Source organism: Miscanthus floridulus, chromosome 2 (assembly GCF_019320115.1).
Source record: "Miscanthus floridulus cultivar M001 chromosome 2, ASM1932011v1, whole genome shotgun sequence".
NCBI lineage: Eukaryota > Viridiplantae > Streptophyta > Magnoliopsida > Poales > Poaceae > Miscanthus > Miscanthus floridulus.
Window position 1 is genome coordinate 181,101,887 of NC_089581.1, and position 20,692 is coordinate 181,122,578.

General features: G+C 43.9%; 3 protein-coding genes across 8 annotated transcripts; 2 read left to right on the forward strand and 1 right to left on the reverse strand.

The window, feature by feature from the left end:
• Window positions 1-233: 233 nt before the first annotated feature.
• LOC136535939 (serine/threonine-protein kinase ATG1c-like) lies at window positions 234-5,897 on the forward strand. Of its 3 annotated transcripts, none has more exons than XM_066528385.1 (13): window positions 236-640; window positions 1,238-1,355; window positions 1,433-1,491; window positions 1,622-1,686; window positions 2,394-2,487; window positions 2,579-2,659; window positions 2,752-2,857; window positions 3,467-3,539; window positions 3,614-3,972; window positions 4,099-4,442; window positions 4,904-5,177; window positions 5,271-5,341; window positions 5,440-5,897. In XM_066528385.1, the coding sequence occupies exons 1-13, from the start codon at window positions 377-379 to the stop codon at window positions 5,641-5,643; spliced, it is 2,112 nt and encodes a 703-aa protein (XP_066384482.1). In that variant the 5' UTR covers window positions 236-376; the 3' UTR covers window positions 5,644-5,897. The 3 variants fall into 3 exon arrangements, with proteins under 3 accessions (XP_066384483.1, XP_066384482.1, XP_066384481.1); XM_066528384.1 differs by having other exon boundaries at window positions 237-640; window positions 4,066-4,442; XM_066528386.1 differs by having other exon boundaries at window positions 234-640; window positions 3,614-4,442.
• Window positions 5,898-9,009: 3,112 nt separating this feature from the next.
• LOC136540881 (uncharacterized) lies at window positions 9,010-12,904 on the forward strand. 2 transcript variants are annotated; one of them, XM_066532916.1, is made up of 15 exons: window positions 9,011-9,300; window positions 9,446-9,527; window positions 9,671-9,693; window positions 9,823-9,897; window positions 9,967-10,020; window positions 10,115-10,192; window positions 10,299-10,367; window positions 10,431-10,583; window positions 10,664-10,832; window positions 11,381-11,421; window positions 11,726-11,815; window positions 11,892-11,996; window positions 12,091-12,261; window positions 12,373-12,482; window positions 12,569-12,904. In XM_066532916.1, exons 1-15 carry the CDS (start codon window positions 9,268-9,270, stop codon window positions 12,642-12,644), a joined length of 1,329 nt encoding a protein of 442 aa, XP_066389013.1. In that variant the 5' UTR covers window positions 9,011-9,267; the 3' UTR covers window positions 12,645-12,904. The 2 variants fall into 2 exon arrangements, with proteins under 2 accessions (XP_066389014.1, XP_066389013.1); XM_066532917.1 differs by lacking the exons at window positions 12,373-12,482; window positions 12,569-12,904 and having other exon boundaries at window positions 9,010-9,300; window positions 12,081-12,200.
• Window positions 12,905-13,623: 719 nt separating this feature from the next.
• On the reverse strand, window positions 13,624-19,056 carry LOC136535942 (serine/threonine-protein phosphatase PP1-like). Of its 3 annotated transcripts, XR_010779060.1 has the most exons (5): window positions 18,674-19,056; window positions 16,220-16,779; window positions 15,898-16,120; window positions 14,093-14,214; window positions 13,624-13,969 (listed from the first exon to the last, which is right to left on the reverse strand). XR_010779060.1 is itself a non-coding variant. In XM_066528391.1 (4 exons), exons 1-3 carry the CDS (start codon window positions 18,891-18,893, stop codon window positions 15,932-15,934), a joined length of 969 nt encoding a protein of 322 aa, XP_066384488.1. In that variant the 5' UTR covers window positions 18,894-19,056; the 3' UTR covers window positions 13,624-14,214; window positions 15,898-15,931. The 3 variants fall into 3 exon arrangements, 2 of the variants coding, with proteins under 2 accessions (XP_066384488.1, XP_066384489.1); XM_066528391.1 differs by having other exon boundaries at window positions 13,624-14,214; XM_066528392.1 differs by lacking the exons at window positions 13,624-13,969; window positions 14,093-14,214 and adding an exon at window positions 14,259-15,643.
• Between the last annotated feature and the right edge of the window lie 1,636 nt (window positions 19,057-20,692).

Here is a 20,692-nt window from a genome sequence, read left to right on the forward strand (position 1 = left end):
CATGTTTTCCCTGTTCACATAATAAAAAACGACATTAATATGATGCTAACACTATATATTGCTTTTGTGGCCAAAATAAATGGATATATCAGCCTCTTCGTTTTGGTTTATTCGTTTATATCTGACTTATAATCGACGAATTAAACGGTATTTTTGTCGGTACTTTCGGTCACCCATTCAGCCAAACGAGGCATAGGGCCGGCCCCGCCGCCGTGGGGTGAACACGACCTGACCCGGTTTCCTTCTCTGTCCCTCTTTTCTGCTCCGCGCAGCAACGACGCGGTTGCTTCTCCCCACGGCGGCATCTCCTGCGCGGCGGCGCCGTCCCCGCGAGAGCTGCGACGTCTCGCTAGGCAAGTTACTGGACACGGGAGCGATGGCGGACGGCGCCAGCGGCCGCGGCGGTGGAGGCGGGGCCGGGCGGAGGGTGGGGGAGTACGAGCTGCTGCGGCCGATCGGGTCGGGGGCGTACTCGCAGGTGTGGCTGGGGCGGCACCGGGCGCGGGGCACGGAGGTGGCGGTGAAGGAGATCGCCATGGAGCGTCTCAGCAACAAGCTCCGCGAGAGCCTCCTCTCCGAGGTCGACATCCTCCGTCGCATCCGACACGATAACGTCATCGCACTTCACGACTCCATCAAGGTACCCCGCCCGCGGTTGGCCGCCCCATTTGATGTCGCTCGTGATCTCCCCTTCTTTCGATGTGGATCTGCAAGGTCTTGGTGCTGGTGGGGTCTGGGTTCTGATTGTAGGCCTAGGATGTGTGAAATTGAGGAGTTACTCCGGTGAATTCTAGCTTACTGTGAGCATTTTTGGTAGGTAGGAACTCTAAGCAAAGGATTCCCTGTCTGACTTGATGTCCCTTTGGATGGAACTAGTTAGTTTGCAAAGGGATGTTCGCTCACCTGTTGCTGCCATGCTTGAAATAGGAGGTTCTGTCCTGTCGGGCTAATGGTTTCGTGAAATCCTATGTGGGTTTTAGCTTGGTTAATTTGTTAGATTAATGTTTTCTGGAAGCTAGGATTTTGTGGAACATAGGAAATAGAAGTACTTTTAATGCTGAATCTCGATGTTGTGAGGGGATTCTACCAGTTTAATATCAAACTCATAGGCTTTTTCTCTGGTATTAATGTTGTTATCTTTTTCTTGTTCAGCAAATAAAGTTCCCCATGCACAGTGACTGTAGAACACTCTGTTTCTAATTAGTAATTACCATAAATAACTATTGTGTATGATTAGGATCATGGGAGGATATATCTCATATTGGAGTATTGTCGAGGTGGTGACTTACATGCATACCTTCAACGCCATAAAAGAGTTTCTGAAAAGGTTGCTAAGCATTTCATCCGTCAGTTAGGCAAGTGATTCGTTAATCGTCAGCCCCTTTCCCTCTCTCTCCTTAGCTTTTCTCATAATGTTTCATTTTTCCGGCAGCATCTGGTCTGCAAATGCTTCGCGATAATAACGTGGTTCACCGGGACCTAAAACCTCAGGTTTGCTTACTTGCTTTCTAGTTTATGTTTCCACAATAGCTGAATATTCCATGGTCAAGAGTTCAAGAAATATACAGTGGTTAAATTTATTTAATTTATTGGATTCTGAATTTCCTCGTTTTGCAAACAGAACATTCTTCTTGTTGAAAATAATGAAAATTCTCTGTTGAAGATTGCCGACTTTGGATTTGCAAAGTGAGTTCCATTTCTTTCATTTTTTAGATGAAATATTAGCACCTATTTCTACAAATGTCGTAAATTTCTGAGTTTATCCACAACTGAGTTGCATATGCCCATTTTTGTGATTTTATTTCTACTGGGTTTCGATGCAATTGATATACCAGTACTGCTACTGACAGATTGAACAAATGGCCTTCCTTCTTTTCCACTCCTCCCTTTCTTGATGGTGGAGTCAACTGATATCAATGTGTTTTCTATTGTTCTTTGAAATTGTTTCTGGTAGTGATTAGTTAATGTCTGAAAGTCTGAAACGATCAAGGACATGAAAACACCCTGTACAGTGGACAAACTGATCTGCTCATTTCCTAACAGATGTCCCCAGTGTACATCCTGCATGGAATACTTTCGAGTCTATTTCTTTGACTGCATAGTGTCAACTATTGTACTAGACGCTCCCTATGAGTATGTGGAGAAACCAAGTACAAGAATACAAGACTATATTTCAAGGTTACTTTGAACAACAGTAGACAAGGCTTAGGGTAGACTTTGGCTCCTTGCATCTGTAGTTCATAGTAACATTCACACAGCTTTCTCTCTGAGCAACATGATTTTTGTTGGACCAAGTTCACTTTAAGGGGTGGATGCCTGAATGAGCTGTTCAACAGCTTGATGGTATGAGTATCAGACATATGATAGTTTGCTTTCCCCTTTTCCATGAGCAGATTTTTGCAACCTTTTGCCCTAGCCGAAACACTTTGTGGTTCACCACTTTACATGGCTCCAGAAGTCATGCAAGCTCAGAAGTATGATGCAAAGGTCTGAGCTTTTTTTCTGTTTCATATCAGTTTCAGCATCTTTTACTACTGGTGCTTGACCCAGTGTTTAATGGCCATTTGTGACAGAACAGGCAGATCTGTGGAGTGTTGGTGTCATTCTATATCAACTTGTTACTGGAATACCACCTTTTAATGGGGATAATCAGATCCAGGTTTTCTCCTGTTTTTCAGATATAACTTCAGTACGGCTGATCTAGATTTGACTACAAGTGCTAATGGAAAAATGTATTTATTTGTTCCCCAGTTGCTTAAAAATATACTCAGGACACGTGAAATACGATTTCCATCTGATTGTGAGTTGAGCCATGGCTGCATCGACTTGTGCAGAAAGTTGCTGCAGCTCAATTCAGGTTAAATCACTAATTTGTAGTTGCATCAAGTTCCTATGATATCCTCAATTCCTCACTGTGCATATAGAGCTTTATGATATTGTCATTGATGGTTCAAAGAAGTTTGCCCCGCGTTATTATTATTCTTATGTTGCGACTTGGAATGGAGAAATTTCACAAGTATTGTTGTATGTTAATGTATTACATTTGTTCTTTGGAAAATGAATGGTGCCATGCAAGAGCAGTTTTAACTGCCCTGTCATTTGTCCTTTTATTTTTACTATGACTCTGTTAGTACCTATTTTTTAGATTTGACGTTCAACTCAGACTGTTCCTTAACATTAAGAAATTTTGCAGCAGAGATTTAGCCAGTCTTAGATAAAAGTGTTTTCAGAATACCACTTTTTTCAAGGCATTTTTTTCTGCAAAAGTATGTTTAGGAAATAAGAACATCGAGAGTGGGTGGTTTTACTTTTGCATTTGAGCATAGCACTAGTGCCTAAGCTAATACTCCTGTACAACCGTAGTATTTAAAAGAGAGGCTGAAATGTGATGTTATACTATTGCTGTTATCATGTACAGTTATCGGCTATCATTAACGATGTGTGCTAATCTGTGTAATTGATCCAGTGGAGCGGCTTACAGTTGAAGAATTTGTGCACCACCCATTTCTTTCTGAACATGCTCCAGAGAGGACCTTGAGGTACTGATTTGTCTCCACTATATTCTCTCCTACTGCATCTTGGGATGTTTTAAATATTCTGTAAGCATTTACAGCCGGACACCATCTGACATAAGAGATGGCTTTCCAATAAATAATAGCAGTCCAACAAGGCCTTCAAGCCAAAGTTCACAAGAAGATTGTATGCCTTTTCCTTTAGATGATGAGTCAAGTGGACAGGACGATGGTCCAGTTCCTGACAGTAAGAGTCCGATGAAATCTTATGGGTTTCCCACGGGTAAAAGATTGGATAAAACTTCAGGCCAGAGTCCATCGAAACATACCAGTCTGTTCTCCAGGTATGTCTTGGGCAACAATCATGCACCTAGTAGCCAACACCATGGCCATACTGGTAAAATGACCAAGGAAAGCAAGATTCATGAAGTACAAGGTCCGAAAGGTGTTTATCCAGAAGGTATGGAAGTCATTAGTGACTATCTTGCACTTCCTCATTTTTATTATGAACAATTCTTACTGAAATTATTATTTCTTTACTTTGTAAATGTAGATTCCCCTATCATTGATTCATTAGAGTTTGTAGATCAGGAATATGTCTTTGTGTCTGAACCACACCCGGAGGGATCATCGTCTTCAACAAATGCCTCTCAGCAGCTTAACTTACCTGCAAAATATGATAATTCGTCTGTTTCGCCACCGAAGTTAACTTTCTTGAGTGCACCAATGCCGATAAATGGTTTGCCGATTAATAGACAACAATCTGCTGGGACTGGTAGCTTCGACAGCCACTGTTCTCCAGCATCTTGCACTTCACAGGGATCTGCGGATATAAGTGATGCCATGGATCAGCCCCCATCAGATTATCTGACGAGGATTAGATTGTTGGAGCAATATGCATCAGCCATAGCAGGGTTGGTCAGAGATGAGGTAAATTTATCTGCTTGATGGTGCCCAGTTTCTTTGCTTTCCCTATGTTTTATTTTACTTTGACTCTACCTTTGGAGATGGTTATAACTCATTGAAATACTTTCGTCCATACCACGACTTAGTGTGCACTTTTCATCTATCCCAAGCTTTGTGTTATACTCCCTCCATTCCAAATTGTAAGTCATTCTAGCTTTTCTAGATACATAGCTTTTATAATTTGGACCTAGGTGCATAGCAAAAGCTATGTACCTAGAAAAGTCAGAATGACTTACAATTTGGAATGGAGGGAGTAGCAAACAATGCTTTTGAGTAATGTGAACTGTCGTTAAGCTTGAATCCCATTGACTCAAGACCCAATTTTTCTATAATATAGGCAGCATTTAGCCATTAAAAATGTTTGTTAATAGCAACAAGCTGCCACTGACTTGCTTTTGTTTTGCTGATCAACCACCTGATTGAAGATCAAAGGTGGCAGACACTTGGAGGCATTCTCTATTCAGCTAATCGTTCTTGCAACCTGGAAGCAAGCAATTCATTTATGCAATACCTTTGTCGCTTCACCTGCAAGGGAGAGTCCCTCACATGATATCCCTATGAAGGAGCTTAGTGCTGATGCTTCCCATTTGCTTGCGAACTCAAAGCTAGCTGATGATGCCTGCATGCAGATAGAGAAACAGTTTCTCTCTGAAGTTGAATATGCCGACGAACTAGCCAGCACTGTAGGACAGATAGCTGGTATGTTAAACACACCACCAATTGTGGATCATTACCATCTGTCCGTCTCTTGGTAAACCCTTTTGGATGCTGATAGTGTTCTTATGCACACAGATGGTACAGAGATGCCAGATGCAATTGAAATAATATTTCAGTCGGCTTTACTTATAGGAAGGCGAGGCGGTGTAAGTAAAGCACAGTGTATTCCATTCCAGAACTAGTCTGACATGTTTACCTCTTGACCACCCGTTTGTTTTGTTTTGTTTCTCATCCTAATTCACAGGTTGATGAGATGTTTGGGAAAGCAGCGGATGCCATGACTGGGTATATGAGGGCGGTATCCATGCTGCGGTTTCTCTTGATCGAGGCACCATCACTTGCCCTCAACCCCCCTTTGACTCCGACAAGATCCGATCGGCATCGACTGCGCACATATATTGAAGCTCTCAACACCAGGCTCTGTCAGATGCAGAGCCAGAGGCATTGACTGCTGCCGTGTGCCCTCAAATCTTGTTGAGGTTGAGGGACGGTGGACTTGTACAATATTCTTTCATTTGTAAATATCAGCGAAAATCTATTGTAACTCGATCAGACTACTATTGAATGTGGAATTAGGCGGAATGTACGTGTTAGGTTCATTCTGTGTCAATTCAGGCAGAAGCTTGAAAACCAAATGACCAATTATGATCACTTGTGGAAATGTAAACAGATCGGCTGCTACTTTGTAGATTCTTTATTATATATCAGCAAATGTGCTTGATCTAAAAAATTATGCACCTAATATCATCTCATACATGTTGTCCTCATATATGTTGTCAGATTTATTATGCTGGACGTCTCCGATCACTGTATACTTCATGTAAGATCCTTCATGTACATGCGGAAGCTCTTTTTTGAGTTAAGCTTTTCAGAACTGTTCTTTGCCGAACATCACAAACAGCAAAACATTGACAGTTTTTGTGAGGTCTTTGTATTTTTTTTTTATCTCGAGAGGTCTTTGTTAGCGTCCAAGAGGAAGATAAATTGGCTGTCTAATTTAAAAATCTTTAACCTAGGATCAAAAGAAATGACTATTAGAAAAAACCTAATTCAAAACCTTTAACCTAGGGTTTGAAATAAACTAACACTAGAAAACCATAAATTATATAACACTGCAGACCAACTCTATCAGGGTCCTCAAATAGACCTGTAAACCAAAATTTAAGAGTTCAAGTAAAAAACACAGGTCGGCGTAGCCCTTATTCAGACCCTAGAGGTAGGTCTTCAAATTCTTTTCTCAAGTCATAATCCCCTCGTTCTTGGAGACCCTAGAAATGACCTTAACGGGAGTCAAACACAGATGTACGTTCAACCCTCCAATTAATGACATGATAGTTCAATTAACCCTCTGGCTGATTCTCCCAATCAGCCAAGGGCTCGGAAGGCTACACCTATCGTGTACGTTGGCGCGTACACTCTAGGCCATAAGTGAATGGCTTGTGGGCCTCTAAAGGCCCGTCTCGGAGACAGCCCCGTCGAATGGGGCATGAGATAGAGGGGCCAAGTCCCCGTTCGATCCATCCTTGCTCAGGGGCTCAACTAAGGCACAAGAAGTTCTCAACCCAAGGAAACCTAGGCCGAGCAAGCATCCCCGCAGTCACCCTGGCCTTGGCTCGGGGCCTCGGGCCGAGCCCCCACCCCAAGCAACACTAGGAATATGCCCTAAAATCTGTTAGGTGGCCAGAGCCTCATAGGAGTGCAGGAGGAGCAGAGCGTTAGGCGCTTGTTTCTCTCCACCGGCGTGAGACAGTGTTAGCCACTCCTAGAACAGGAACACGGCCGAGGCATAACGCGCGCACCACAAGGATCCCCACGTGTCTACGTAGAAGACCCCAGGTCCGCACGACAGCTTCCCTCCGTGCGGGGGTGAAGGCTTGGCGTATCAAGGAAGACACAAGAAGGCGCACCCGGGAAATGCACGACAACAGCAGACAACACTTGACGGTCAACGCCAGGCAGCGGCAATAGCCACCAGGGAACAGTTGGGACATTGTCAACCCCAACTACAAGACAAAGGAGGACTCAGGGCGCCGTGAAGAAGAAGATGGAAGCCTAGGGTGAGAAACCCTAGGAAAACCCTAGAGACCAGACAACTTGTACTCACATTGTCCTCTGGTATATAAGGCAGGGCATGGGCTCCTGTAGGGGAGATCTATCAGATTTTAGCCGATCAAACCCTAGAGCAGCATAGTGCTTCCCTACATCTCTTCCTCTCTCTCTCTCTCTCTCTCTCTCTCTCTATTGTAAGATCATGGTTGAGCATTCCTAATACGAAGAACACCACTGCTAGACGTAGGGCTTAGATGCCTAAACCAGGATAAACCCCTTTGTGTTTTGAGTGCTTAAGCCGCTAGAGGCACGCACATCGACTCACATCGAACAATCCGATTACTGTCGTGGAAACGAACCCACAACAGACCCCTACTTTTTAGTTTTGACTGCTTATCTCCTCACCCGTTCGGAACTATGTGTTGCCTGACGCTCCGCCCCTCCCAACCGCTCAACGCTTTTGATGTGTCGCCGCCAGGCGGCTACCCTCCGCCAACGATGACTCTATTCTACCTCCTCCCCCATTGGCTCCTCTCCCGGCACGGCTCCCCTGCCCACCAGTGCCTCCTCTGCTCCCCGGTGTGGCTCCTTTAGCCTATTAGTGCTCGTAGCTCATTCAATAAGAGCGAGGAAGATGAAAGAATAGGAATAATGAGTGCATCTCATATTCTAGTATCTATTGGAATGGATTTGAGGACTCCTGCTAGAGTAGATATAAAAAACTAGACCTTCAAAAGTAGAGGGAGCCATTGGATCGATGTACAGATCCTCAAAAGAAAAAAGCAACTAAACATATGCGCGCATGTATTTTTCAAATTTTGGCTAAGCCCTAAGCTACACATGAGTTGGTTTTGAAATTTCGATCCCATTTATGTCTTATTTGGCATAGCTTCTTTCAGCAACTTCACAAGTTGTTTCAAGTTGCTTTGTGTCAAACATATATTTTTAAAGAGCTTCACATGTAATTTTCAAATTTAATACAAATTATTATAAAACAAAACTACCACTAAAAATCATTTTATCAAACATACATCGAAGAGAGCAGAGGGGAACCTGGGAGGTTCCGACACTTCGCATCCGTCCTTCCTTGCCCATTCGCCCATCTCGCCTCCCCCACGGCATCGGAGAACGGAGGGAACCAGGGAGTTCTGGCTAGTGTCGTGTGGCGGGCCCAGCCAGAGGTAGGGGAATTTAGACAACAAAATTTTGGCTACAAAAGACATGTAAATCATGAACAAATTACATTGCTTCTGTTCCCAAAATGATTCAGCTGCTGAACTGAAACAGAACTACACTGAACCAACGTTACTTTGAACTTTTTAAACAGAGACGGTAACCTAGCCAAAAACTGCTGCTGAAACTGAACTACTGACAAGAAAACTAATAGCCAATGACAACAAATTAACAATAGCTACCAGCCATTTAAAAACGGCAACATATTATGTGTAAACCAACCAACCTACGTAAACTTGGAAACTACTAATCAGGACCACTGAATGTTGATCCAATAGATAGAGTGAGGGGCCTTAAGTGAAAAAAAAGGACGACGGGTGGAGAGCTTAAGCATAAAAAAAAATCTCACCTCTCACCTCATCTATTAGGGGCTAGTTCGGCTGATCTAATTGTGGCTGATTTTAGCTAATTTAATAGTATTATGTGATAGAGAATAAACTAAAATAACTGAAATAAGCTGAAAAGTGATCAGCATCTGGTGCTGCTGATCGGTAGTTTGTAACTGATGGGCTGGACGCCTGGCCGGCATAAAGGCCCATGCGCCCCCAACTCAACCAGAAGCAGCGACCACCTCCCCTGTCCGTAGCAATCTTCAACCTTGGCGCGATCCCTCAGGCGGACGAGCGGTCGCCGATCGGTACTCGAGCTCCAGGGCGGCGGGACCAGGGTAGGGGTTCCAACCGGAGGGGAAGTACCTCGCCCTTTATAGGTCGGTCCGCCAATGGTTCCGGCCGCCTAGAACCGGAGCTCCCAAATAAATCGATCCATCGGTCGTTGAGCCGACACGGCAATGGAAGCCCACGCCTCGCGGGGCCGCCGCACCGTATGCCCCCTTCTCGTTTCTCCTTATTTTGACCCTTTTTGAAATGATGAGATGGCGCGCAGATCCGTGTGCCCGCTAGTTCCAGCTTCTGAGATCTGAGACCCGAGGTCCCAATTATGCCATCTTGTGCGCGTGTTTGTGGCAGCTGGAGGAGATCCGACAGAAGAGAGCCGCCGAGAGGATGCAGCATGCCCTCCCGATCGCGGCGTCTCACGTCGATTCTCACGGTTGGTACATCCTTCTCTCCACCCCTCACTCGCTGACTATTTGTTGTGATGTTCTCTTAATTTGCTTTACTTTTTACTTTGATGCTAACTTTGTGCTGTATTTTCCTTCCCCGTATGTCTCTACCAATGCTGATGATCTTTAGGGAACCAAAGAGCCGGACCTGAGGTCAGTTTAGCATTCTATATCGTTCACGTCTTCACGAGCCCTCGATCATTGATGAATTGCTTTCTGGTTGCAAATATAAGCCCCTGGTGTTTTCCAGAGAGTAACCAAGCATTTTTGTATGAATGCTAGCTTCTTGCTCGAGTTCAAGAACTTGAAAATGGGAACACGGAATTGGAGAGGGAAAACAAAATGCTCTTGTCCAAGGTACTTTGTATGCAATTTGGTTTCATTGTGTAGTTACTCAGAGGTTCTGACATTGATTGTCTCTGCTAGATTGCTGAGAAGGAAGTTGAGAAGGATGCCCTCGTAAACCGTTTGAATGATCTCGTGAGTCAAGACTATATTGTTATTGGTGCTGAGCTCCGCGTTTTTGTTGTCCTTTACTATTTTTTTGGCGTGATTTGTTTTCTGCACTTTGCAGGAGCGGAATGTAGTGCCCTCTTTGAAAAAAACTTTGAATGACATTTCTTTGGAGAAAGATGCTGCTGTAGTTGCTAAGGTATTAAACACTTGTTTTTTTTTTTGTTGCATCTGTGCTATCATGTGTCTGATGGTCTAATTATGCATGCCTTCTCATTATGTCTTTTGCCTGGTATGCTGAGTAGGAGGATGCTCTAGCTCAACTCAGGAGCCTGAAGAAACGACTCAAGGAAGCAGAAGAAGAACAGTATAGGGTATTTATTGAAAGATGTTTCGTATTAGTGGAGTGATCACTTTGCTAATCTTGAAATGTACAGGCAGAAGAAGACTCAGCCTCCTTGAGAGCACAGCTAAATACCCTGCAGCAGCAAGTAATGGGCCACTCTTACAGTGGATATACAATGGGAACATCGAATGAGGAATCAGTTGCCATGGAAAAGGAGATACAAGATTTACAGGCACAGCTAAAGGTAAGGATTATTCAAAAAATCTGCGCGTTTTATCTTGTTTCACGCTTTCTCTAATCATTACATCTAAACTAACAACACAGCAAGAGTCACTCCTAAGGCAACAGGAGCAACAGAAATTAGCTGAAGAGTCCCAGCTGAGGCAACAAGAGCAAGAAAAACTAGCCAAAGAGCAAACCCGTATTGCTTCTCTGGAGGCTGAAAAGCAACAGTTGGAAGACCAAATTACTATGTTGACAAAGAAAGCTACAGGTATGGAGGATACATATACTTATTCTGTCTTTTATAATGTGAGGAAGAACAACAGTTCATGCTAGTAAACATGTAACTTCACTCTACTTACTAGCATGTGTTCTCTTCCATAATTATCATTCTGTAGTGTCTTTGATTACTTCACTGTCCCTACTATAGTAGCATTACTGCTACATGCTAGGTAGTTCTTATCTTTTGACATCCAAAATTAAGCATGCTTGCTGACAACACTCTAGATATAATATTTGCTGAGAACTGCAACGACTTTGTCTTCAATGAGAACTGCAACGACTTTGGCACATTTCACAAATAAATGCATCCTTCGGTGTACTGGAGCAAAAGGCCTCCAGGAGTTAATTGCCAGGGCATTCCATTAGGCTAGTGCTCTTGGCTTATGGTCATCTTGGGTATCTTTTGGGGGTTTCTCTAATCCCTTCCGCATTCTCTTCTTTCTTAATTAAATGATATATGCATTTTTTCTTGCATGTTCCAGAAAAAAATATTTGCATGGATTGGAGCCTTGAATTAAATCTTTTCTTTCCGTGCAGAGGATGCTTCTGAGTTTGCTGCACGCAAGGCATTTTCAATGGTAATGTATCTAACGAACTTTAGGATTGTTAATTCTGTTGATAATTTTTTTGCACATATGCTGCATAACCCAATGTTCTGGTATAGACAGCCAATATAATTTACTATGCATTTCAACTGGCAATCTGGATGGTTGAAACACCTTCAGTCCTCATGGTTTTGTCAAAACCTAACAGAGTATTTAAGGGGGTGACTGAAATGGTTACTTGCATCTGTAGTGTTGTCTGTTCATGGTATTTTTCTAGCTTCACTAAGCTATTCACACAAACTGTACCTAGCTACTGACCCAATTTTCATTATGACAGCAAGATAGGGAAAAACTTGAAAACCAGTTGCATGACATGGCTTTGATGATTGAGAGGCTAGAGGGGAGTCGTCAAAAACTGCTAATGGAGGTGCTTAATGCCGCTTTACTTTCTTTTTGAATTATACTAGTCCCAAATGTTGATTATTTTTTACCATGTTAGCCAGATTGATTCTCAATCGTCAGAAATAGAGAAACTGTTTGAGGAGAACTCAGCCTTATCTACTTCTTATCAAGAAGCCATGGCTATTACAGTACAATGGGAAAACCAGGTGTGCCATTGGCCTTCTTGGTCACTTCGTGCATCTATGTTTATGCAACCCTTTGCATAAGAAATCTGCCTCTTGACTTAACAGAAAATTTCAGGTTAGAGATTGTCTGAAGCAAAATGAAGAGCTCCGTTCTCACTTGGAGAAACTAAGACTTGAACAAGCTAGCCTGTTGAAAGTAAGCAATATTGCTACCCAATCAGATGGGCAAATTGAAAACAGTATCTCAAACCCACCAGAAATGGTCACCGAGAATATTTCTCTAAAGGTTAATCACTGGAGCTTTTTTTTGTTTAGATTATTGGTTATAGTCGATTGTAACTAAAATGATGCCATTAATTTATTATAATTTGTAATGTACATACTTTTCTTCATATAGGATCAGCTTATGAAAGAACAGAGCAGATCTGAGGGGTTGTCGGCAGAGATAATGAAACTTTCAGCTGAGCTGAGGAAAGCAGTCCAAGCACAGAATAACCTTGCGCGCTTGTAAGTATATATACTGCTATGCTTATCTGCCCCTAAGCCCACTTTGTTTCTGCTAGGTGAAATTAAACCATTGCCATCTCGTGCAGATACAGGCCTGTATTAAGAGACATTGAGAGCAATCTGATGAAAATGAAACAAGAAACTTATGCGACGATCCAGTGATACATGTTATGAAGCTCAATCCTCTATACCGTGGCATGGGCACAAGCTCCACCTTACTGATTTGCGTTGTGAATGTATTGATCTCATGCCATTTTCAAGATGCTGGTGCAAAGCAGTTCTTTTGGTGGCTACCATTCATAAGTAGAGTTCAGTCGAGATCGTTGTGCCTGTATCATACTCTTGTATACCCGATTCCCACACTGGTTCATCTTGTAAACTGGGAGCAATTAAATAGAAAAAAACAAATTATTATTCCCTGCTCTCAATCCACAAATTGGGCTCAACAACTTTTCAGTCTTGTTTAATCTAAGTTTGTGCGTTGGACGAGTCCGCCAGTTCGAGTTTGAGCGTTCGACGAATCCGGGTCCGCATGTTCAAGTTTGAGCGTTCGACGAGTCCGCATGTTCGAGTTTGAGCGTTAGACGAGTCCGCCTGTTGGAGTTTGAGCGTTAGACTAGACGAATCCGCATATATGGGCTGTTTGCTTGAAGGGAGGCATGACAACAGAGGTTTGTGTAGATGCATCCTGGCCCCAGGCCGCACGCTCATCATCCAAACAGCCCCTATGTATGTTAAGAAGAGTGCTCATGCACGCCCACGCTGTCCGGACGACGTGTGCATGTACAGGCAGTACAGCCCAGGCTCAAAGCTAGGCGCAGGGGAAAACCAGTCCTTGATGCGCATGGGCCGTTCGAGGTGCGAATTGGTTGTTACGCGAACTCAGGAGGCTATTTGCAGTCTAGCCCGGAGCCTGATGCAGCACAACGTTACCTCTAAACGGTGCAAGGAAGCCTTGATTAGGAGCCAACAGGCAAAACCATGCACAGGAAGGTTGTGCGCAAAATGCATGTAGCACCATAACAAGTTTGCCTTGCAGATCGAAGCTGAACCATTTGGCTTGCGGAGTCAAACGATTGCCTTGCAGAGCGAGTTTGGCACCAATGTAGCACCATAACAAAGGCAAGTGAATCGCAATAAGAATAGTAAATGTGAATCCCATAAATCAAGAGATATGAAATACTATTTGGCAGCTAATCTAGCCAACAGATCAAAATTCACGTCTAGAATTGTCTGACCGACAAACCAAGTAGTCAGCTACAGAAACGCCTTTTCATAGGTTTGTCAGCAAGCCTCAGCACCTCCTTGAATGTTGCTCACCTCTTCATCCTAATTGATGTTTGACACCTCTATCGAAACTAGCACAACAGTCCATATCCAAGAAACTGATGCCTCGGCCCAGTCCTTACCTCCGCACAAGGGACACGACTGCTTTTAAATAGTGAAACTTGCAAACAGAAACTCCTTGATGTCAGAATTTTTCCTGGCTGGAGAAGGAAATCGCCCCAGGTCAATTTGGCAACTTCATCCTTCCATAATCAATATATCTACAGCTACATAATTGTTCTGACACGCGGTAACAGGAAAGAGGAAAAAATTCAGGCACTTGCCATGAAGAGTAACTTCCAGACGAACAGTTAGGTATGATATTATTTGGTCTCTGGTAGTAGCCCAATGCTGCCCTCAAGCTTGGCGCCAGCATGCTGTTGTCACTATGCATCCACAGGAGAGCCTACACAACATTAGTGTCATTAGCTAAAATGAAGTCACAAATCATTTCATAGGTAGGATACACAATTGATAGTATCAGTGGCGGAGCTTGCTCAGATTACAAGGGACACAGCAATAACCAAGTTGCTAATCAACTAATCCAGAAACAGAACATTCATGACTGGGAACCTCAGCCTAACAAGACTAATGATCATTAACAGAGTGACTAGGCAATGCAAAAATAGGTCTTTATTTTTCCAGATGATTAACATCTTTGATGGAGAAATTAACAAATTTCCCAGTTCCAGATGGCATACTGCTAGACTTCTTCATGTGGCACTTTCAGTAAAATTATGAGAACTGTTGTGTAGAACTAGTTCTTTGTGCCTCAGCGGACCCAACTTTTCATGTAAATAGCAAAGCTAATTGTGCATATGTACTTGTCACTCCTTGCTGATTAAATCCACTTGTAGCTACAACATTGCACTAGAGCAAGAAAATCAGACATCTATGATATTACAAACCGCAAATTTGACAAACAATACAATGTAGAGAGAATTCCATGTGGCATCAAAAAAAGTTGCTCTCCCATCTCTACCACAAAAGAAGTGTGTTTTCCTCTGGTACCATAATTCAAAGACCAATTTGCCTATGTGCTGTAGGTTGCTATTAGATTTCGTTTCCCCCAACCGCAGCAGCCCCAGCTAGCGCGAGTGCCCGTCGGCTACCTCTTCTCCGTCCATGCCAGGATGTGGTCACCCGCTGCTGTGGCGCATGAATCCCCCATCCTGGTCAGCGCCTCCTTGCCCCTGCTGCTCGCTCTGCCAGCCACAGCCAGGAGGAACCTTTCACGGGCTAGCAAAGGGGAGGGGAGGTCGCGATAAAGAGGACGCGGGGGGAGGGGGAGCTGCTCACGCTCCCGTCCCTACAGATGACTGCCTCCGCCCAATGATGGTGCACCCACAGGGCCACAAGGTCTCTCTGTTCACCTGTGGTCTACAAGCACGACAGCGGCGAGGTGGCACTGGCATCTGCTTGATTTCTGATCATCAGTGCTACAACAAGCACTCCTGCCTCTATTGTTAGGTTGGTTTTGGATGTTGTTAGATTAGCTGCAGACTGCGGGGTTTCTCATAAGATCTTGTTTGTTGTTTTGGTACAAAGGAGTTGTAATCAATAAATTATGGTGGTCTTTGGGAGTTGGGGTGAAAGATGAAAGGTATAAGCTTATCCTGCTAATGTTGTTCCAACAAGAAGCTTTTGCGGAATTGTGAGCTTCTGGTAATGTAGGAGTGCTAATTTCTAGTAGTCTTGACTTGTAGTAGTTGCTTTCAATCATGTTTGTCTTTACTACAGAGAAAAGCAGCATCAGTGCTTTAACGATGAGTGGCATCGAAGGGAAACAAAATCTAGCAGGAAGCTACAGCACACAGGGGCAAATTGGTCTTTTCCTGTCACAGTTAACGCCCAAGTTAGCAAAAAACAGACAGCAGTGGTAGTAGATGTAAAAAAACTTGAATTGTGGTAGCAGAAGGGTAACACACTTTCTGTGGTAGAGATGGGAGAGCAATTTTTTTTTATGGCGCACAGGGAATTCTCTCATAAATATATGTAGCACAATCCACAAATGCATAAGCAATGTGATTCAACAATTGTGTGGAGCAAGTAAATCAGCAGGAAAAAAACTGAAACAAGATTAACTGACCTCAGAGCTGCTGGAAGCAAAATGGCTTTCACTATCACATTTTGTTTGGCCCCATAAATTTGTTTTTTCTCTCAGCAGGTTTCAGAATTTGGAACGAACACATCAAAGTTTCATCGACACTCATCATCGCACCAGCATTATCAAATTCACCACAATAATTGGGGGCCGAGAATATGGTGACAAGCTGTCTGTCAGCAAAGAATTCATACCCATCCTCGACAACCTGACATCACATCACATGCAATATAAACACCTTCAATTTCGAGTTAACTGAGAAATAAAAAGATCAGAACAGAAGCTGCACTAAATAATAAGGCGGTACCTGGTGAGCACGACAAATAAGATCAAGATCATGCTTTTGCAAGAATTCTGAAACCTTGTCGGCACCAAAGGTATATGAGACCCCTCTATCATTCATGCCCCACCCTTGAACATCTTTTCCTGGATCTGACCAAAGCAAGTCACACAGTAGACCTTGATCTGGTACATCGGTTGGACGTTGCAAGTTCTTTATCTCATCCAAGTGTGCTAGATCAGGAGAGAGTCCGCCGTGCATACATAATATTTTATCATCGATAAGAGCAGCCACGGGTAGAGTGTTAAAACATTCTGTGAAGACCTTCCATAGCCGCACATTAAATCGACGCTTGCATTCATCATAAAATCCATATATTCTGTTTATTGAGGCACATTCATGATTGCCCCTCAGAAGAAAAAAGTTCTCAGGGTACTTGATTTTGTAAGCAAGAAGAAGGCATATAGTCTCCAAACTTTGTTTGCCTCGATCAACATAATCACCTAAGAATAGATAATTGGCTTCAGGAGGAAAGCCTCCATATTCAAAAAGCCTTAGAAGATCACTGTATTGACCATGGATGTCACCTGAATACCAAATGACAGGGGAGATTATATTTAGATACTAATATTCAGCTATTCAGTGAAGACAAAGTACACACAATCATAGTCCAAAGCTTGCATCAGTAAAAGTAGAACATATAACAGATTTTATGAGGCAAAGAACAACAATATGAGAATCTCAGTGAAGACAAAGGACGCAAAATCACAGTCGAAAGCTTGCATCAATAAAAATAGAAGCATACAACAGATTTTATGAGGCAAGGAACAACAAGAGAATAATAGAGGAAAAACAATTCAGTAGATCAGGAAAAAAAGTGGTAGTTCAGCAATTTGAATGGCAAATGGAACAAGGGGGCAGGAGCTACATTGCTGCTTCAAACACCCACACAGATTATGTGCCTACAACCACGCAAACAGGAGACACAAAACAGTTCCTTGCTACTCAAATGTTCAATGTCACCCTAGTGAGACCCATTCCATAGTTTGGGTCACGCACAGCAAAAGGGTCACGCACCCAAAACTCGCATTCTCCAACAGCCTACCCAAAAGCCCGTCCCTCTCTCCTCAATCTCTCTCCCCCGCGCCGCCCATTCCCGTGCCTCTCTCCCCTCCCTCCCGGATCCGGCGGTCGCGGGCGAGGAGGACCCCGGATCCCCGCTCCCCGCCTCGCTGCGGTACCCGCCGGCCGCACCTCGAGGCGGACCTCGCCGCGTCGGCTCCTCGCCGCCCGTTCCTGTCCCTCTCTCCCTCTCTACCCCGGCGCCGCCCGTCCCTCTCTCCCCTCCCTCGTTGAGCACGGCGCCCCTCCCTCCCGGATCCGGCGGTCGCAGGCGAGGAGGACCCCGGATCCCCGCTCCCCGACGGCCGTGCTCCGCTCCCCGCCTCGACGCGGTACCCGCCGGCCGCGCCTCAAGGCGGACCTCACCGCGCCGGCTCCTCGCCGCAGCGGTCCGCCTGGCCGCGCCTCGCCGCGCCCCGCTCCTACGGGCCCACCACTACAACGCCAGAGATTTGCGTCGGTCTCTCTCGACGACGCAGATTTGCGTTTCGGCAAGCCTCGTATGCAAAATGGGTGAGGTGTTTGGGTCTTCTGTTGGAGCGTTGTTTTTGGTAGGCAAAACACTATCAACAACAACAACAAAAACAAAGCCTTTAAGTCCCAAACAAGTTGGGGTAGGCAAAACACTATGAATGACCTATTTTGCGTTTGGGTCACGGTTTGCATGCTCTGTTGGAGACAGTCTGAGTATGCGAATTATACGTAAACAGATAAGTATAGCTTTGTATGTGCCATTAAAAAGGGCATAGCCAGCACAGAAAGCTTGCATAAACTCTTGTGCCTGGGGAAGAGAATTTCTAAGTAGCCCTACCCTTACCATAGAAACAGAACATTAGTGTAATAATAAGACTGGTGAGCCACCCCAGCCATCCTAAGGAACTTGCAGAAAGAACATAAGGAAAGAGGCACAAGCATACCAGTGCAAGTTAATCAGCAAACAGAAGGAACTAAATAGAAGGAAAACCACTCTTTGTCACCATGCCCCCCATGGCTGCAGCTGTTTTTTTTTTCTTCCATGCAAGCACATATATTACTGACCAATTTCCTCGTTGAAAATATCTCACCAGCATGGTAATGACATATACATCAATCCATATTCAAATTAAAACCCAGGAGAATAAATCAATACTAAACGCTCTAATAAGTCACGTCCATATACCAACAAAAACAGAATCACTAAATAAACAGAATCACTAAATAAAGAAGAGCCCAAACTAATGGTACACGCCCACGATTACCCCACTGCTTCACAGAGAAGCGATCGCCAGAATCCCACAATACGTAAGCTGGCGGCGCGACCAGACCAGATCTACTGCCACGGCCGCCCGGAGACGAGAAAGAGGGAGGTAAGGTACGCACCGCAGATCTTGATGGGCGCCTCGAGCTCGAGGAGGTTGGGCTGGCTGAGGAAGATTTCGCGGGAGACGGTGCAGAGCTGGCGGATCTCCGACTCGGAGAGCTGCACCTGCTTCCCGGGGCGCGCGGTCCGCACCTCGAGCAGGCGGCGGATGATGTCGTCGACGAGCGCGGCGTCCATGCCCCCGCCGCCCTGCCCTCCCGCCGCTGGCGCCGCCGCCATCCCCTCCCCCTGGCTGAGCTGGAATGGAGAGAGATAGATCGGTGGAGCTAGGGTTTCGGGCGGCGCGTCGGGAAGGGCGAAGGGGGCGGAGGGACGGAGGAGAGAGGAGGTGGGCGAAGCGGACCGGATAGCTAGATAAACTCTCGCGTCTCGTCGCCTGAGTTGTTTCGGTTTTTCGGTCAGTGAACGTCTTTTTTTCCCCGTTTTCTATCGACGTGTGGCGAGGTGCCAACGTGGTGCGCCGTCTACGCGTTCGCTTCGTGCTGACCTGCCCTGGTGTGTCTGCAACTGCGATGTGGCGGACACGCAGAGACGTACGCTCTCCTTCCTCGCATATAAATCTCGCTTTCCGAAAAATATTGATGCTTATACTGTGATATACATAAATAAATAAGTAATTATATTAACAACGGGACTTCTAACGCGATCATCTAGATGACATAGGGTTCATAAATCTATTTAACAATTGTGTCACATATTACAATACGTCTTGGAATCAAACTATATTACTTAGTTATTTCCAAACAACACCCATGCAAATTTTAACCAAATCAAGACTCTTGTCTCTAATTTATCATGTACTGGCTAGAACTTTTATGCTCGAGGGAGTGAAGCGACGCATGAATCTGGAGTGACGGGACGCATGAATCTGGAGTGACGGATAAAATTTTGAAGGAAGAAAATTTCTCCTTTTAATATTAGAATATTTTGACCTATTTTTATTTTTTCCGACATTTACTTCTTTATTATTATTTTGTTTTTCTATCTCATAATGTAGTCACGTTAAGGCCCTATTTAGTTCCCAAAAATTTTGCGCAGTACCCATCACATCGAATCTTGCGGCACATGTATGGAGTACTAAATGTAGACGAAAAAAAAACTAATTGCATAGTTGGGTGAGAAATCGCGAGACGAAACTTTCAAACATAATTAGTCCATAATTAGACACTAATTGTCAAATACAAACGAAAGTGCTACAGTAGCTAAAATCCAAATTTTTTGCATCTAAACGCGCCCTAAACCAGGGCTGAACGCAAATGGACTGAACTCTATAAAATAAACCAAAATGGATTGAATTTCTATAAATTTTTATTAAAAAATGCAGCACATGTCCTAACTCTTGTAACCGCACCACAACAGTCATTCCCATTGGCCATCCATCGCAGCTATCCCAAACCTTTTTTAAAAAAAGCTATCCCAAACGTTATCTCGCTGTCCTCGGCGACGACGGAAACACGGTGAAAAACAAAATCCAGGGAAAGTCCGTCCGTTGTTCCTAGATCTTAAACACCGTTGGAAGAGGTAGGCATCATCCTCACATGTTAGTTTTCTATTTTCCTTATTTTCTATTAAACAAAATCTTTTTATCGTAACAAACAAAATCACGTGTGTTCAGATTTTTATTTTATTTTTTCGAGGTCCAGGAGGAATCTTGGTTTAGAAGGAGTCTTATATCTTACATGTACGATCACAGATGACGGATGGCTCATATAACAAGACGTCTAGATCGAACGGTTATTATAGAAGGAGAGCTCCTAAAAAACACTCGCTCTTTGATGATAAAATAAGTAATTATATTAATTATAAAATATATTTTTATAATATACCTATTTAAAGATCTAAATGTAAATAATATCTTCTATAAACCTAATCTAACATAAGACTTTTCACTTCTTGTGGAGCAAGATTTACATTTCTTTTGGAACGGAGCCGGCTTATTTTTTTCTTCGGAATGTCCCCTGTACTCTTATTAAATGATCTTTATCCCTATCAGTCCCTCCTTATAATATTGTTTATTA